The sequence below is a fragment of the Heteronotia binoei genome, chromosome 14, assembly GCF_032191835.1.
Source record: "Heteronotia binoei isolate CCM8104 ecotype False Entrance Well chromosome 14, APGP_CSIRO_Hbin_v1, whole genome shotgun sequence".
Classification (NCBI taxonomy): Eukaryota; Metazoa; Chordata; class Lepidosauria; order Squamata; family Gekkonidae; genus Heteronotia; species Heteronotia binoei.
In genome coordinates, this window is record NC_083236.1 from 2,365,023 (window position 1) to 2,384,495 (window position 19,473).

Consider the following 19,473-nt stretch of genomic DNA (forward strand, 5'->3'; position numbering starts at 1 on the left):
GTAGCACCCCAGGGCCCCATCGAACACCTCAGGGAACTCCCTGCACACGTTTTCGAATCCCCACATCCCCAGCCGCTGTACCCTCACGATCTTTGTTCCCAGCAGCCTGAACCAGGCCAGGCCCAACAGGGTGGTGAGCTGCCGTTTAACCACTAATATGTCGAGTTTATCCCTAAACCCGTTATACTCCCCCCCCCCCACCGTTGCCCATCCCAGGATCTGCACGGGGGTTTTTTGGAAGTCCTGTAGCACAAAGCATGCCGGTCGCAGTCTGGGCCGGCCACGTGGGCACAGTTTCCTCAAGGATTCCTCTGATATTATGGAGATGGAGGAACCCGAGTCCAGTTCCATCAGGCAGGGTTTACCATCGATCCTGACCGAGAACTTGACCTTCTGCGGGGTATCGTCAGGCAAGTTCATTACCTGTACGCTGGTCGAGGCAGTCGAGTAGTCCCGTCAACTCCTGGTGGGTGGACTGGCGGCGGCGGGTAGCCTTGGCCCGGCACGCCCTCGCGATGTAGCCCATCTTGCCGCAGCTCCTACAAATCACGTTGCGGTAGGGGCAGTCCCGTTGCTCGTGTTGGTCTCCGCAGCTGGCGCACTTGGTGGCGGCTGCTGGGTTGCTTGTGGGCCCACCCCTGTTTGGCGGTGTAGCTGGTGTGTCTCCTCTTCGTCTGGTTGGCTGGGGGCCATCTCTTCCTGATGGATGGCTTCGGCCCTCGTGTTGGGGAAGGTCCTCGTGGTCCGCTCGAAGGAAACGGCCTCGTTGAAGGCGTTCTGGAGGGTGAGCTCTTCCCTCGCGAAGAGCTTTTGTTGCAATCTTTCGTCCCTCAGGCCCCAGGCAAAACAGTCTCCTAGGGCCTCCTCTAGCTTATTGACGCTACAGTTGCCCGCAATTTGGTGGAGAGCAGCCAGGTAGTCCGCTGCCGTCTCTCCCGCCTCTTGGTCCCTCTTGTGGAAAAGGAACCGGCGAGCGATGAGTGAGGGTTGGGGCAAGAAGTGCCCAGTGAGGAGTCTGACGATATCCTCGTACGTCTTCTCTGTGATCCTCGCGGGGGCAGAGAGACCCTTGGCGATCTCGAACATGGCCTCTCCGCAGACGCTCAGGAGGACGTCCCTCTTTAGGCTATCCTCCGTTATTCGGTTCGCTCAAAGGTAGCACGCGACCCGCTCCGTGTAGGTCTCCCACCTCTCCAGAGTAGCGGGGTTGAATTCCTTGAGACAGCCCATGGTTCCGCTCTGGTTAGCCATGGTGGCTGCAGCTGCGGGCATGTCGGCCTACAACCGATTTGCCTTTGTCGTCTCCCACCGGATCTGCGAAACCCCTCTGGAGCGGGCTGGCTAGGATCCCATCCTCGTCGCCACTGTAATGTACTGAGAACCGAGAAGGTTTGAAGGCAACATGGTTTATTCAATAGCACATTACAAGAGAGAGGGCACGCGGGCCGGGTCCCGCTTATATACATTACCCAGAACTGCCCCCTTGACTGGCCAGACCAATCCCGGCCAGTCAAACTCCCCGCCGTAGATCTTGATGGGTGGGGCGTGTGGAGAGCCGCATTCAGGGACCCATAGGTCGCCTTTAGCAGCGATCGCCATGTGGTACAACAGCTTATGTTCAATACATAACAAGGTTCTTATTTCCAGAGGGTAAAGCTCTTCCAGGGGAACTTCCAGAAGGGAGGTGGAGTGACAGCCCCTGGATGTCACACAGCCTCTGCGGCACTCAGAAGTTTGCTGGGCTGTCACATGGCAGCCACACACGGCCTCGGGGGCAGAAGGGTGAGGGTGCCATAGAGGAGGGCAGTGGGGTGGGGGATGGCACAGCAGGGCCTTGCCTTGGGTGCCACGTGCCATAGGGCCGCCCCTGATTGGGAGAGAAAAACATGTGGGCTACCTTGTTCCATAAATATTAGAGTTAAAGAATGCTTCTTTCTGTGGTATCTTTTAATAGTCTCATCTGATCATGAGCATGAAACATTTTTATCTCTTGTTCTTTATCAAATTTGGATCCAAAATTGCATTTTGGTACATACTTGTTGCCAAAGATTTCAAAGGGGGAATCCAAAATTCATTATAAGAATTTGTATTCCTAAACTCAATCATTAAAACAATGACATTATAAGTATGTATCATGATTTTTTTAGATAATCGAAGTTCAATCCATTTTCAAAGGCTTGTCAAGAAGTTATAGCCTACCTCTGGCATGTCCTGCCCAAGTAGGGAACAAAAGAGCTTAGCCAATGTATAGATGCCTGGGTGTGTGTTCTGTGTGTCACGGGGTGGGGGATTCTAGCCTCTGGTGCATACAGAGATTGGGGGGGGTGGGGGGGAGATGCTCTTCCAATCTGTCTTTCTTTTTTTAACAGTTGGACAAATCTTTAGAAGAAGTCACTATGCAGCTTCAGGACACGCCTGAGAAGACAACATATATTAAACAGAATCACTATCAGGAGCTCAACGACATTCTAAGTATAGGCAACTTCACAGAAAGCAAAGGTAGGTGGTTGTCAAGAGCCCTGTGGGCGGGTCCTGTCCTGCCAGGAAGAGCTGCCGTAGGGCAACCTGCTTTGGCCCACCTGGCAGTTAAGCAGTTGCCATACAGTGCCAGCAGTACCACATTGGCAACCTAGGGCACCACCTAGTGGCAGGGGTGGCTCCTGCAGGCCTACCTCGGACTCTTTGCAAGTAAGCGCTGCCAGCCTCTCTGCCACCCTCCTCCGCCTCAAGCGCTTGGAGGATGTGCAGCCGCACTGGGGTGGGCAATAGGACTTCGCCAAACGATCTGAGCCCAACCTCCCCATCGGACCAAGTCCTTTCCACCAGCATCAGGGTGCCTGTGCAGAGAAATCGGCTGAGAGGCTGAGCAGGGCAGCAGTTTTGTCCCTTCCTGCTTCACTTCCCCTCCTGCCCAGCCACGCGTGCCAGGGGGGAGTGCCGGCACCTCCTCCTCTGCAGCCAGACCTGCTGCTGCCGCTGGTCTCCCCCAGGCACCCCTGGATGCGACTTTTCAGTCTGTAGTGGGGCTGCCTGCTGCTTGACAGTGTTTGAGTTCGGGCAGACAGGAATGCCAGCCTAGGGGGGTCACCTAGTCCACATTCCTGCTGCCGGTCACCTTCCACTTTCAGGTGGCCCAGTGTGGGGCAAACAGAAGGGGGCACAGGCACTTGCTGTCCAGCCAAAGCCAAGTCTTGGCAGGGAGAAACCCTGGCGCTGGCCCTGCAGCCATACGAGGGCTGGCGTCGTCCTCCAAGGACAGAGGGATGTTGCCCACACATTCCAAGAAAAAGGCTGGGAACTTGCTTTTCTTATATAAAAGAAAGAAATCTGGATTCTTGAGAAACATATAAAGGACACAGACAAACACAAAGATTTTTTTAAAGCTTAAAATAAAACATGCTTAAAACATTAGCACTCATTGGTCTTAAAGGTGATTTCTTTGTATCTCTCCCATGCAATCCAGGGAACTGGGCAAAGGAAGCTCTTTTTTTCCCTTCCCCAGGGGACCAGGAGGGAGAGGAGCCTCAGCCAATAGAAGGAAGAGAGGCTTGGCTCAGTAGCTCTGCTTTGTGATTGAGAGAGCCTGGCAAAGCAAGTTGTTCCTCCCCAAGTGAGGAGCCTCAACCAATGGAGGAAATAGAGGCTTTGCTCTGTAGCTCCTGTGTACTTGAGCAAGCCTGACAAAGCAAGATATGATGCAGAAGGAAGCAAGGGAGAGGGAAAGGAAGCAGATGACAGCCAGTTGCTCATTGGCCTGATAGGAGCCCTCCAGGGGCCTGATTCAGCCCCTGGGCCACATGTTGACACCCCTGGCCTATAGACTACCACATCCAGTTCAAAGTTTTAGTGTTAACTTTTACAGCCCTGTGCAGCCAGAGACCTGCATCTCTCTTCCCGTATGTGCCCCACAGAGCTTTGCAATCAAGCGACCTTGGTTCTCCCTGGCCAGAAGGATGTCCAGCTGGGCCTGAACTAAGAGCAGGCCTTTTTCAGCCCTGGCTCCAGCCTGGGAACAAGCTCCCACCTGAAATCAGGGCACAGCAATTCCATGAGTCTTGTGAAACGGAGCTGTTCCACCGGGCTTTCAGTTGAGGCCACGGACATCCAGATCCCCCTCTGTTGGCCTGCCCTGCTCTCAGCTCAGCCGAGTGAGCTCAACATCCTGTGACACCACTCAGAAGGCTTCTCAGTTATGTGCGTGTTTTAAAGGCAGCTTCTATTCTGGTTTTAATATGAACCTGACATTTTTATTGGCTGCATTTTAAACCCTGTAAGCTGTTTGGTGTGGAGAGCCAGTTTGGTGTAGTGGTTAAGTGTGCGGACTCTTATCTGGGAGAACCGGGTTTGATTCCCCACTCCTCCACTTGCACCTGCTGGCATGGCCTTGGGTCAGCCAGAGCTCTGGCAGAGGTTGTCCTTGAAAGGGCAGCTGCCGCGAGAGCCCTCTCCAGCCCCACCCACCTCACAGGGTGTCTGTTGTGGGGGAGGGAGGGAAAGGAGATTGTGAGCCGCTCTGAGACTCTGGCGTGGAGGGCGGGATATAAATCCAATATCTGCCCTGAGCTTGCTTTGCAGGAAGGGTGGGATATAAATCAAAGTTAATTAATTAAAAACTGACATCCTTAAAAATACATTTTGGGGGGTGGTTAAATGTTTCCTAGCTGATGACCGTACATGCTGGGCAGCCTCTCCAGGGCTGGCCCCATTGGTGCCCAGCAGCCATGTTGGCGGGGACAGCTGGGAGCAACAGAGCCCTGGAGCCATACCTGGCTCAGCGACAGGAGAGCCAGTCTAGGCATGGAGCAGCTTTGTGATCCTGCAACTGCCACAGCCAGTCGAGGAAGGAGAGGGAAGAAAGACAGACTGACAAATGGATAGGCTGAACGTTAAGGGAGGGTGAGAAAGGGCAGAAATAGGAGGCAGGTTGACAGAGAAAGCTAAAGGTACATTGATGGAGAAGGGCTGCGGAACAAAAGGGAGTTAAATGAGGGAAGGGAAGGGATGGGCAAAGGAGATTGGAGTAGGTTGACATATAAGAGGAGGGGTAGATTGATGAAGAAGGGGGCAGGGAGAAAGGGGGAATAGGGTTAACAGAGAAGGCTAAAGGTAGATAGATGGAGAAGGGTGACAAAAGGGGTAGGTTGATAAATAAGGGGATGGGTGGATTAAGGAAGAAGGATGGGAGGCAAAAGAGAGTGTAGTTTGACAGATAAGGGGATGAGAGAAAGAGGGGGAAGAGTGTTAGAGAAGCGAGAAGAGGAAGGAAGCAAAGGGTGGGGGAAGGGATGCACCCTCTCCCCAAGTTTCTTGCTGGTCCCCATTTGTCTATATACTAATAGCAAAGTTGGCCAAATCTTTGGATACTTGAATCCAGTGACTGGAGCTGTGAATGGGCAAAACAGATTTTTAAACAAACCTGGGAAGTGGCCCAGGCTTGCAGAAAACTCTTAGTTTTTTGTTGTTGTTGTTAAACCATTGGGCACTTTAAAAGATTTGAAATAATGAAAGAAGCACCTGTAGCTTTAACCAAGAGATTCTCTCAGCTGTTGCTAGGCAACGACGGTATTCCAGGCTGAATTTCTGAGGGGGAAAAGGCAGGGATATGGGGATTGCGCGGGGGGGGGGGGTAGTGGAGGGAGAAGCAGAGCTTGGGAACCTCTACATTTTATTGTGCTCTTTCTTTCTTACACTCCTCCCAACTACTCGCTTCTGGGCTTCTGTTCAAACCCCCTGTGAGAATTTTGCTGAGATTTGACAAACTTTCTAATATTTTTCCCAACAAAAAATGGAAAAATAACCAAAACATGACCTATAAAGCAGACTGAGGGAAATCTTCATCCTGCCACTGTGGCCACAGAGGAGAAAGTAATTTTAAAAGTATGATGGGCTTAAGGTTTCTTTATGACAGTTATAATTCAAGAAGCATTTTAAGGTAGATGCTGAGCTGATATATTTAGTGCACTTTCCGGTGATGTCAGGGGTGTGTGGGAGATGCAAATGAGTTGTGTTAATGAGCTCTGGCACTTCTTTTCTATGAAATGATCCCTGGGGAGGAGGATACAGGGAAAAGCAAAGTGCCACCCCACAAGTCCTTGAAGGCTCCCTAACATGCAAATGATTCTGGCCCAGCAGCTGTCACCACACAACTGGGGCACAGTTTTCTTAGGCAGAGGCTGCTGGGGGGAGGAGCTTAAGCTAGAGGAACAGATAAAGGTAGGTTGGCTGCTGGGTGGGAAAGTGGGGTGGGGTTAGCCACTCTAAGTTAGGAAATTCCCACAGATTTCAGGGGTAGACACTGGGGAGGGTGGGGTTTGAGAGGGGGAGGGACCTCAGGAAGGTATAATGCCATAGACTCCACTCTCCAAAACAGACACTTCCTCCATGTGTAGTAGGGTTGCCAACCTCCAGGTAGGAGGTAGAGATCACCTGAAATTACAAATGCTGCCCAGATGACAGAGATCTGGAGAAAGTGGCTGCTTTGGATGTTGTGCTTCATGGCATTATACACTGCTGAGGTCATTTCCCTCCCCAAACCTCGCTTTCCCAAGGCTCCACCCCCAGATCTTAAGAGTTTCCCAATGTGAAGGGGGCAACCCTGATGGGGGAATTGATATCTGTAGTTGGGAGATCTGTTGCAATTCCAGGAGATCTTCATGCTTCACACCTTAGAGATTGAGGCACCTGTGCTGACTCCGATGGTGATATATAAGACTTTCTCCTGAGGCTGTGGTCGATTATTTTCTCCTCTTTTCTTCCTCACAGCTCCTTAAATGGCTATTGTTATTAATACTTTGTTGCTCACTGCTTATATAGTTAGAATAGTAGTTTCTCTCTCCAAGTTATTGTCCCTTACCATCGTTCTGCCCAGGCCCGTTGGCCTATGTGGGGTGGCTTCAAACGCTGTTCCCACTGCGGAGCAAACTACTTCCCTCTGAGAGATACTCTTTGTGCCCTCTGTCTTAAGGAATACCCACAGATTTCAGGGGTAGACACATACCTACTCTCACTGCCAAAAATTTGGCAGACTCAGAAGAACAGGGCAGCAAGGCTTCAGACAGCCTTACTTACTTAACTCCCCAGCCAATGGTGGGAATGTAGGCTGCTGCCGGTGACTCTATGGTGTCAGCGGTAGCATCTTCCCACCACACTATGCCATCAGAGCAGACTTAGTTGACTTCTACTCCAACAGTCATCGAAATCGCCTCATCCACGTCAAAAAAGTCAGCCTCTGTTTCCCAATTTTCTTTGACCTCACCTACTAAGAAGAGGAAGAAAGACACCAAGAGTGATGAGGCTTTGTTACACTACAAAAAGAAACTAACTGGGAACCCCCCTCATGACTCAATCACCTTCTCCACTGCTCATTCAGCGACTCTACCAGACCTGACTCAGTACCGTTAAAAATCTTGCAATCACCGGCACATCAGGTGAATTCCCCAGTGCAAGAACTTCCTATGTTGATACTGACAGCATTGACCTCAAGCAACAGACCCTGGACGCCTCTGATTCAGTGTCAGTTAGTGGGGCCAATACACCCAAATGGGACCCATTGGGCACACCTGCACCTCGCCCTTGGGACCCACCACTGACTCTGAGACCGGATCCATATCAACCACCGCACCCACCGGTACCAGATCCCACTCACAGATGGCCATTGCCTCCCAGACCGACAGCATTGGGACAAAGACAATGGAACTGCTTATATGGTTCCTATCCCCTGACACTCCCAAGACGTGATTGAGACCAACACTCCACACAGTCGTACCACCAGCCTCGGGATCCCAGACCTCACCCCAAAAACTTGTAAAGCCAAGGAGACACCATCTGCTCCGGCCCCAAAACTTCTGCCACCAAGACCCTCACCCTTGGTGTTGGATCACTTTTAACTAGAAAGCTCCTCCAATTCCAAATCAGGATCAGAACTATCTAATCCCACGCCTGGGGACCTGTTCCTCTAACACCAACCAGTGAAAACTTAGCTATTTCTCCATCAGAGGACCTAAAATCATATGGGGATCTCATCAAATGGATGGCTTCTACACTGGGCCTTTCTGTCATCAAGCCCCAACCAGAGGTCTCCAATTTGGTGTCTGATATCATCCAGAAGGACACATCGACAACCATAGCCTTGCCCTTAACAAATATGCTGTTACAACCATGGGACAAACTGGCCTCTGCAACTGTATCCTCTGGACGCCTGGATCATATGTATGAGGAGCAGGGAGCCAAATTTCTATTTTGTCACCCCAAATCTAATTGCCTTGGTGTACATAAGAACATAAGAGAAGCCATGTTGGATCAGGCCAACGGCCCATCCAGTCCAACACTCTGTGTCACACAGTGGCAAAAAATTTTATATATACACACACACTGTGGCTAATAGCCACTGATGGACCTGTGCTCCATATTTTTATCTAAACCCCTCTTGAAGGTGGCTATACTTGTGGCCGCCACCACCTCCTGTGGCAGTGAATTCCACATGTTAATCACCCTTTGGGTGAAGTACTTCCTTTTATCCGTTTTAACCTGTCTGCTCAGCAATTTCATCGAATGCCCATGAGTTCTTGTATTGTGAGAAAGGGAGAAAAGTACTTCTTTCTCTACTTTCTCCATCCCATGCATTATCTTGTAAACCTCTATCATGTCACCCCGCAGGCGACGTTTCTCCAAGCTAAAGAGTCCCAAGCGTTTCAACCTTTCTACATAGGGAAAGTGCTCCAGCCCTTTAATCATTCTAGTGGCCCTTCTCTGGACTTTCTCCAATGCTATAATATCCTTTTTTGAGGTGCGGCGACCAGAACTGCACACAGTACTCCAAATGAGACCGCACCATCGATTTATACAGGGGCATTATGATACTGGCTGATTTGTTTTCAATTCCCTTCCTAATAATTCCCAGCATGGCGTTGGCCTTTTTTATTGCAAACGCACACTGTCTTGACATTTTCAGTGAGTTATCTACCACGACCCCAAGATCTCTCTCTTGATCAGTCTCTGCCAGTTCACACCCCATCAACTTGTATTTGTAGCTGGGATTCTTGGCCCCAATGTGCATTACTTTGCACTTGGCCACATTGAACCGCATCTGCTACGTTGATGCCCACTCACCCAGCCTCAACAGATCCCTTTGGAGTTCCTCACAATCCTCTCTGGTTCTCACCACCCGGAACAATTTAGTGTCATCCGCAAACTTGTCCACTTCACTGCTCACTCCCAACTCTAAATCATTTATGAACAAGTTAAAGAGCATGGGACCCAGTACCGAGCCCTGCAGCACCCCACTGCTTACCGTCCTCCACTGCGAAGACTGCCGATTTATACTCACTCTCTGCTTCCTATTACTCAGCCAGTTTTTGATCCACAAGAGGACCTGTCCTTTTACTCCATGACTCTCAAGCTTTCTAAGGAGCCTTTGATGAGGAACTTTATCAAAAGCTTTCTGAAAGTCAAGGTAAACAACATCTATCGGGTCTCCTTTGTCCACATGTTTGTTCACCCCCTCAAAGAAATGTAACAGGTTAGTGAGGCAAGATCTTCCCTTGCAGAACTCATGCTGAGTCTTCCTCAATAACCCGTGTTCATCAATGTGCCTACTCATTCTGTCCTTGATAATGGTTTCTACCAACTTTCCCGGTATTGAAGTCAGACTGACTGGCCTGTAATTTCCCGGATCTCCTCTGGAACCCTTTTTAAAGATGGTGGTGACATTTGCTACTTCCAGTCCTCAGGAACGGAGGCAGATTTCAATGAAAGATTACAGATTTTTGTTAGAAGATCCACAAGTTCAACTTTGAGTTCTTTCAGAACTCTCGGATGTATGCCATCCGGACCCGGTGACTTATTAGTTTTTAATTTGTCTATCAGTTGTAGGACCTCCTCTTTTGTCACCTCAATCTGACTCAGGTCTTTCAACACCCCTTCCAAAATTAGTGGTTCTGGGGCGGGCAAAAAGTTCTCATCTTCCACAGTGAAGACGGAGGCAAAAAATTCATTTAGCTTCTCAGCCATTTCCCTATCCTCCTTCAGTAATCCTTTTACCCCATGGTCATCCAAGGGCCCCACTGCCTCCCTGGCTGGTTTCCTACTTCTAATATATTTGAAGAAATTTTTATTGTTGGTCTTTATGTTTTTTGCAATATGCTCCTCATAGTCCCTTTTTGCCTGCCTGATCACAGTCTTGCATTTGATTTGCCACAGCCTGTGTTCCCTTTTACTAATCTCACTTGGACTGGTTTTCCACCGCTTAAAGGAGTCCTTCTTACCTTTTACAGTTTCCATTACTTTGTTTGTTAACCATGCAGGCCTTTTCTTATGCCTGGTTGTGCCTTTCCTAACTTGTGGTATGTATTTTATCTGAGCATCTAGGATTATAGTTTTAAATAGCGTCCAAGCTTCCCCAAGGGTTTTGACCGTATGTACCTTTCCTTTCAGTTTCCTCCTCACATGCCTCCTCATCTCAGTGTATTTACCCCTTTTAAAGTTAAACGTGGTTGTGGCGGTCTTTTTGGACAACTCCCTATTTATACAAACGGTGAAATCAATAACATTATGGTCACTGCTCCCAAGTGGCGCAATCACTTTTACATCTCTCACCAAGTCTTGGGCATTACTTAGGACCAAATCCAGGATCGCCCCACCCCTGGTAGGTTCTGAGACCATCTGCTCCATAGCACAGTCATTGAGAGCATCAAGAAACTCAATCTCTTTCTCTTGACCAGAAAACATATTGACCCAATCAATCTGCGGGTAGTTAAAATCACCTATTACGACACAGTTTTTACGTTTAGCCGCTATCTTTAAGCCTTCCATCATATTATAATCGTCCTCTCTCTTTTGATTTGGTGTGATTGAGAGAGCCTGGCAAAGCAAGCATCCTCTAATCGTCCTCTCTCTTTTGATTTGGTGTGATTGAGAGAGCCTGGCAAAGCAAGCGATCCCTCCTTTTGAGCCCTCTATTTCAACCCAAAGCATTTCTAAAAGTGAATCTAATTATCTGACCTCAGTCTTACTGGACTGTATATCCTCTCTGACATACAGAGCCACCCCACCTCCAACCCTTCCCTCCCTATCCTTCCGATATAGCTTATTTTCCAGGAATCACCGTGTCCCCCTGATTCTCCTCATTCCACCAAGTTTCTGAAATTTCAACAATGTCTATGTTTTCTCCCAACACTAAACATTCCAGTTCACCAATTTTACTTCGAACACTTCTAGTATTTGCATACAAACATCTATAATTTCCCAGGCAAGCTAGGCCCGCCACCTTCCTCCTGCCGCCTCGAGACTCTGGCAGACAGTCCGTACTGTTTGTCACCTTCACAGTGGACAACTCTGGTCCATTACCCGGTAGAAAAATAGCAGCTAACCCTTCATCTCTTTGAGACGAGTCCTCCCGAACCAGAGACATTTCATCTCCTGTCGGCTTTCCCCCAAGATTTAGTTTAAAAACTGCTCTGCCACCTTTTTGATTTTAAGCGCCAGCAGCCTGGTTCCATCTGGGGACAAGTGGAGACCGTCTCTTTTGTACAGCTCCCGCTTGTTCCAGAAAGCATCCCAGTGCCTAACAAACTTAAACCCTTCCTCCTTACACCATCGTCTCATCCACACATTGAGACTTCTAATTTGTGCCTGTCTCTCCTGCCCTGCACGTGGAACAGGTAGCACTTCTGAGAAGGCTACCTTAGAGGTCCTGGCCTTAAGTTTACCGCCTAGCAGCCTAAATTTTTCCTCCAGGACCTCACGACTGCATTTCCCCACATCGTTGGTGCCAACATGCACCACGACCACAGGCTCCTCACCAGCACTGTCTATCAGCCTATCTACCTAATGTCCGCTACCTTCGCACCAGGCAGGCAAGTCACCATACGGTCAGTACACGGTTTCTCCACCCAGCTGTCTACTTGCCTAAGGATCGAATCACCAACTACCAAAACCCCCTCTCTCCCCCTGCTCAGGGATGGTTGACTGATATTGACTGATTAGAACATAAGAATTGGTAGTTGGCATTATTGACTGATTAGAACATAAGAACTAAAGAGGGCATAGGTATTGTGACTGCCAGTTGTTGAGCTGGTGCCCACCAGTTGAAGATGACTGGGCTGGGGATTCCGGTACTCCTGGGGAGGGGAAGGTATGACGGTGGGAACAGGCAGACTTATAGGCGAAGGGGGCCGAGACATGATGGTGCTCGGCCACCTTCCAGGCTGCGTCCCATCCCGATGGTGACAGGTAGTGTGGCCAGGCGAATTTACTCGCCTCCGTCACTGGTGTTATGTAATGCCAGGTCCATTAATAATAAGACCATGATCCTTCGGGAATTCCTGCTGGAGCAGGATGCGGACCTGGCATGCGTGACCGAGACCTGGGTGCGGGATGGGGAGACTGTGGCTCTCTCCCAGATGCCTCCCCCAGGATACTCGGCCTTTCACCAGTCCCGGACTAGCGGGCGGGGGGGGGAGGAGTGGCATTATTCATACAAGAAGCTTATTCCTTTAGGGCTCTCCCAGCCCCGGAGATCCCAGGCGTGGAATGTGCCGGCTTGATGTGGGATGATGGGGAGGGGTTGGCGATCTGGCTGGTGTACCGACCGCCTAACGCACCGGCTAGCGCCTTACCATCCCTGATGGAGGCTGCGGCGGGCTGGGCATTGGAGTACACTAGGCTATTGGTCTTGGGTGACTTCAATGTTCATGCCGACGACGCGGCGTCCAGTCAGGCGATGGACCTAGTGTCATCCATGGCGACACTGGGACTCTCCCAGGTTGTTACAACACCCACTCATCAGGCGGGACACATGTTAGACCTGGTCTTCGTGGCGGGAGTTTTAGTGGACGATATTGCTACTATAGCAGTGCCATGGTCGGATCACTATGCCCTCAAGGCTCGTGTGGATGTGTCACCCCAAGCCTGTTTAGGCAGAGAGCGTATTTTAGCTCGCCCGTGGAGCCTGATGGACCCGGAACGGTTCCTAACGGCTCTACGGGATCCCTGGCCCACTGGCGGCTCCCTGGATGACCTGGTGGAGTCCTGGAACGATGGACTCTCGAGGGCCATTGAGGAGATTGCACCTAGGCGTCCTCTGTGTCCCCGTTTGAAGCCGACGCCCTGGTTTAACCAGGGGCTGCAGCAACAAAAACGTGGACTCAGACGACTAGAGAGACAATGGCGGCATACTCGAGACAAAGCAATTCGAACATCCTATGGAGAGAACTTGAAATCCTATGAGATGGCAATCAAGGCCACAAAGAAAATATACTTTGCGACTGAGATTGCGTCCGCAACTTCACGCCCGGCACAATTGTTTGATACAATTCGGAGGCTTACGACGCTGCCACAAGGCAGACCAAATTCTATTGAATTGGAGATTGGCTGTGAGGCTTTTGCGAAATTTTTTGCGGACAAGATCGCGTCACTCCGCTTCGACCTCCCGGCCATATTTGAGGCAGCTAGTGAAACCGAGGCTCCGGGCCTGTTTTCGGATCGTGTTCTGGGTGGCTTCAGTCCTCTCAGCCTGGAGGAAGTTGACAGGATTCTCTTATCTGCACGCCCAACAACCTGTAAATTGGACCCTTGCCCCTCCTGGCTTATTAAATCTTGCCAGAGGGAGCTTAGATATCCTGTATGGGATATCATAAATAGATCCCTGATGGAAGGGCATTTTCCAATGCCGCTCAAAGAGGCGGTGGTCCGCCCCCTCTTGAAAAAAACAACCCTAGACCCGGCCCAATTGGTGCATTACCGGCCGGTCTCAAACTTGCCCTTTTTGGGCGAGCTTATCGAGAGGGCAGTGGCGATGCAGTTACAGACCTTCCTGGAGGACGCTTCTGTCCTCGACCCACTTCAGTCCAGCTTTCGCCCAGGCCATGGGACGGAGACGATGTTGGTCGCCCTGGTAGACGACCTTCAACGGCATCTGGATCGGGGCGGCTCGGCGATGCTGATGTTGTTGGACCTATCGGCTGTGTTCGATATGGTCGACCATCAGTTACTGACCTGCCGCCTTGCCAGCGCGGGGATCCAGGGGTTAGCTTTACAGTGGCTTTCCTCTTTCCTCGAAGGTCAGGGACAAAGGGTCGTGATTGGGGGTGAGCTATCCCGGAGGCGCACGCTTGATTGCGGAGTGCCTCAGGGGGCGGTTCTCTCCCCGATGTTATTTAGCATCTATATGCGTCCCCTTGCCCAGATTGTCCGAATGTATGGGCTGGGTTGCCACCAGTATGCTGATGACACCCAGCTCTATCTGCTTATGGATGGCCAAACGGTCTGTGCCCCAGAAAACCTGGACCGGGCATTATAGGCTGTGGCTGGGTAGCTCAGACTGAGCGGGCTGAGGCTAAATCCAGCGAAGACAGAGGTCCTTTGCTTGGGTCGTTGGGGTCCGGGGAGGGAAATCCCCCTGCCAGTTTTTGACGGTGCGCCGTTGATAGCGGCGAACAGGGTCAAAAGCCTGGGGGTGCTATTGGAGCCCTCCTTAACGATGGAGGCTCAGATAGCAGCCACTGCCAAGTCCGCATTTTTACATCTTAGGCGGGCAAGGCAGTTGGCTCCCTTCCTGGAGCGCGACGATTTAGCAACAGTGATCCATGCCACGGTCACCTCGAGGTTGGACTACTGTAATGCTCTCTACATGGGGCTGCCTTTGTGTCGAACTCGGAAGTTGCAGCTAGTGCAGAATGCCGTGGCCCGGCTGCTGTTAGGGCTCCCAAGAAGGGAGCACATCCGGCCGGGGCTCCGGGATCTGCACTGCCTGCCAATAACTCACCGAGTCCGGTACAAGGTGCTGGTTATTACCTTTAAAGCCCTATATGGCCTAGGACCTGCCTACCTGAAGGACCGTCTCTCCCCACATGTTCCCCAGAGAGTACTGAGATCGGGAACTCAAAACCTCCTTGTTATCCCCGGGCCAAAAGAAGCCCGTCTAAAGTCTACCAGGGACCGGGCCTTTTCTGTTATGGCCCCTTCCTGGTGGAACTGGCTGCCGGAAGAGGTGAGGGCCCTGCGGGACCTTGCTCAGTTCCGCAGGGCCTGTAAGACAACCCTCTTCCAGCTGGCCTATAACTAACCGGCACAAGAAACTAAGTGTGGTTTTATTAAACTTCTGCTGCTTTTAATGTTTTATTGTTTTAAATGTTTTAAATGTTTAATTATTTTAATTGTTTAAATGCTTAAACCCTATTTATGTGGGATCCTATGTTGTAAGCCGCCCTGAGCCACTTGGTGGGAAGAGCAGGATATAAATCATAAAATAAATAAATAAATAAATAAATGGTTCCTTGGCGCGAAAGGATTTCCGCTCACCAACCATGAATCTCAAAACCTTTGCAAAGGCTGACCATGATGGTAGCACTGAGACATGACTCCTAGCTGAGGTCAGCCTTACTTACTCAAGACATGAACGCTATTGAGGACCTCCCCTTTGATGGAGTAGACCTTTTTCATGCTACCACTGACACAGTGCTACAGGATATCGACAAGAGCCTGAAGGCATTCCATCTACATTCAAATCCTACAATTAGAGATCCAGGTCCTGGTCCAGATGCAGCTCTACCAGGAGTTCTCCAGACACCTCATAAAGATCTCACCAATATTACCTCCAACCAATGCTCCTCGTACCAGAGGAAATCTAGATGCCAAGAACAAGAATAACAACAACCTCGCCAAGACCTCTAAAAATCCTAAGCAGAGCCTTTTACTGTCTCAGCATTAGTCCACCAGATTCTTTCATCCAGTCACCTTTTACCTGCCTCTACCCCAACTTAGCACCTTGGCAACATATAACAACAGACAGGTGGGCCCTTTCTATTATAGCTAAGGGGTACACGATCAAATTCTATCATATCCCATACACCTCTCAGGTTGTCACCACTCCTCCATCTCCACTGCTCAGAGACAAAGTCACCACCTTTTGCCAAGGGCACCCTAAAACCAGTCCCAGAACTGGAGAAGGGTCAAGGTTTCTACTCTCATTTTTTACCATCCCCAAGAAGGAAGGAGGTCTCAGACCTATCATGGGCCTCAGGGGGCTGAACAAATTCATTACCCCTCAGAAGTTTCACATGACAATGCTGACTCAGATCCTTCCCCTCCTGTCCAAGGTGACCATCAACCTTCTAAACATATACTTCCACCTGAGTATTTGACCCAATCACAGACGATTCCTCAGATTCATTATAAGCAAACACCACTACCAGTGCACTGCACTCCATTTCATGATCTCCATCACCCCAAGGGTGTTCTTTAAAACAATGGAAGTTGCAGTGGCCCACCTCCATCTTCGTGGACCCTTCACCTATATCGATGACTGGCTTCTGGTGGCCAACTCACACACTCAACTGACTCTTCACATACAGGAGACCATAACACTACTGGGCATGCTGGGATTATGGGTCAATCTAAAAAAAAAAAATGAATCTCTCACCATTCCAGAAGGTCAAATTTATTGGAGTGATACTCAATTCCACATTGACACCAACCCTCCCATTGATGTCTTTGCAACCAGAGTGAACAAGAAGTGCCCAGACTTTTGCTCATGAGGCAGCAGTGATCCATTGTCCCTGGGCAATGGACTACTTTCCCCATGAACAAATGCCTTTCTCTACATGTTTCCACCCATACCTCTCCTCACACCAATCCCCCACAAAATCCTGCAGGACAAACCATGCTGCATCTTGGTGACCCCCTGGTAGCTATGCCAACCGAGATTTCCACTCTACTCCATCTCAGCAAAGGGAAATTCCACCAGTTTCCCCTGCAGAGAACCACCTCCTCAGCCACAGAGGCACAGTATTCCATCATGACATACCTCACCTGAAACTGACAGCTTAGAGGATACCTTCCAACTAAGGATTCAGGAACTGTTAGTTAATAGTAGAAAGTCATCCATGGGGAAATCCTATGCCTACAAATGGCAGAAGTTCAAATAATTCATAGCAAACTCTGAAACATCTGCACAGAAAGCACCATTCTCTGCAATCTTTACCTTCCTATTAGCTCCAGTGAACACGGGCATGAGTCATTCCTCCATACGTATCTCTCTGTGCAATCTCAGCATATTATTGCAAAATAGACAATTTGACAGTTTTCTCTCATTTTATTTATTTAGTTAGTTAGATTTATATCCTGCCCATTCTGCAAAGACTCAAGGCAGCTAACAACATAAGATCTCATCCATACAGTAAATGATTCCTCAAAGGGTTCCTTCATCTGTACCTTCCAGCAAAGGGCCCTACTCTGGCATGGGACTTGTTAATGGTTCATAACATGCTTAAAAGGAAACCATTTGAACCATTGGCAAAATCTGATATTGGACTCTTGTCTTGGATATTGGACTCTTGTCTTGGAAAACGGCTTTGCTTGTAGCCTTCACCTTGGCAAGAAGGGTCTTAGCACTGTGTTGTGACCCTCCGTATCTTAAGTTCCAGGCAGAGGGAGTTACATTGATGCCAGACATCAGTTTCCTCCCATAAGTGGTCTCCAAATTCCACACCCTTTCCGAGGTGATCCTTCCTACATTCTTCCCTAACCCTTCAACAGATCAGGAACACAAGTGGCATTCTTTAGATGTGCAAAGAGCTCTGTTGTTCTGCTTGGATAGAACTCTTACTTTAAGGAAACCTCCACATCTTTTTGTCACCTATGCAGATAGCAAATAAGGGAATAGACTGTCGACCCAAATACTTTCAAAAGGGCTTGTCCAAACCAATAAACTTTGCTACCTTCAAGCCAACCGCCCCCTCAGAGCCCATTCTACGTGGCCAATGGCCCCATTGACAGCTTTTATGAAAGGCGTCCCTTTGCATGAAATCTGTCAAGCAACTACATGGGCTACTCTGAACACGTTTGTAATGCACGACACACTCGATGTCCAACAATGACACAGAGCAATCATTGACACTTTGGTCCTCCAGTCTATTTGCAACTAATTCTGGACAACACCCTCCTCCAGGTAACCTATGCTTGCTACTCTCCCTATGGTGTGAAGCACAGAGACCACGAAGATAAGCACAGGTTGCTTACCTGTAACTGATGGTCTTCAAGTGGTCATCTGTGCATTCACACCACCTGCCCATCCTTCTCCTCTGCTGTCAACCTAGTTGCCTTTATTCTGGGTTGCTTAGTGGTCAGAAAGAACTGGTGGGATCCTAGCATCTCCCTCTGGACATGTGCGGTGGAGTTCTTGAGCATGCTTAGAGGTAGGATGCTAAAATCCTTGCTTGGAGCTTGTATATCACCATTGGAGTCATTGCGGGTGCTGCAGTTCCGAAGGTGTGGGTGCACAGATGACTGGCCACTCGAAGATCATCAGTTATAAGTAAGCAACCTGTTTATTATTTCCAGGTCCTACCTGGAGGTTGGCAATCCGAGCAAGGAGATAAGGGAACAGGAAAAGGAGAGAGGCTCTGGGGGCTTTTAGGAAAAGAAAAGGGGAAATAGTGGGGGTGGTTTGCTTCCCACAAGACTTTGCAGTTTCCCCCTGTTTGTTCTAAAATGTAAAGCTTTAAGAACCACTGCTGGAGGCCTTTGGGTGGTCCCTGCCTTTCTGCAAATAAAACAAATAGTTTCCTTTCATCCAGATGCTGAGAAAGCTGCATTGAAAAATCACCTTGATCAAAACCCACAAGCACAATGGAATACTACAGAGCCCTCCAGAACAAGCAAAGACTTTATAGAAGACATCAACTCCCCAGAACAGTAAGTGGCACCATTTTTCTTCACACCTTGGAAACAAAAACTGAGAAGGCTTTAGGCATGGGGTTGTGGATCCTAAGGGCTTAATATCATTTTTAATCTACATGTCACATTAAAAATTATATTATTGAAGAATCCTTTGTAATGCAAACCAATGTTTCCCTGGTCTTCTTGAAAGAAATTTGAAAAGTCTAATTTGGATACTTTTAAAAATGACTCAGCTCTAGAGAGTGTGAAAGTGGAGCAGCATCCCCCATCTGCAAATGGCCCACCCAGGCAGAGGCTGAAGCCACGCCCCCGCTCAGCCGCAGAGGGGGATGGGAACACTCTTTGCTTAGCTGGCCACTGACCAAATGTATCTGCTGCTCTCAGGCTGCTGACAGGGAAGGAGAAGATTATTTAAGAAGTCTGCCCAGTCCAGGCTCCATGATGAGCATATTCACAGCACACCATTTAAACACCTTGAGATTTGTGTGAGGACCCCCCCCCCCCCCAATTCATCACGCCCTCCCCAGACAAGTTTCTAAAATATTTGGAGGGAAGCCATGGCAGTGAAACTATTTTTTTAAAAATATATTTGTAGTAAAAATACAGCTTGTATCTCTGGAAACTGCTTGGAGCTGTATCTACAAAGGCAGAACCTCTCTCTTGCCATTTCTCAGGCTAAAGTTGGTCAGAGAAATTCAGTTCACCTCAGTAGTGCCCTCTTCATGATCCTTCACATATCCCCGTAAAATAAAGCTATGCCAAAGTCTGCTGCTATTCACTTAGGGTGAGAGAGACTTT

General features: G+C 49.3%; 1 protein-coding gene across 1 annotated transcript in view; it reads left to right on the plus strand.

The window, feature by feature from the left end:
• Window positions 1-19,473, plus strand: part of GABBR2 (gamma-aminobutyric acid type B receptor subunit 2) — an 824,150-nt gene that overhangs the window by 804,112 nt on the left and 565 nt on the right. The window contains exons 17-18 of the mRNA XM_060254061.1: window positions 2,370-2,499; window positions 18,573-18,690. Of these exons, the coding sequence (XP_060110044.1) occupies window positions 2,370-2,499; window positions 18,573-18,690 (248 nt within the window). The remainder of the gene's footprint in view (window positions 1-2,369; window positions 2,500-18,572; window positions 18,691-19,473) is intronic.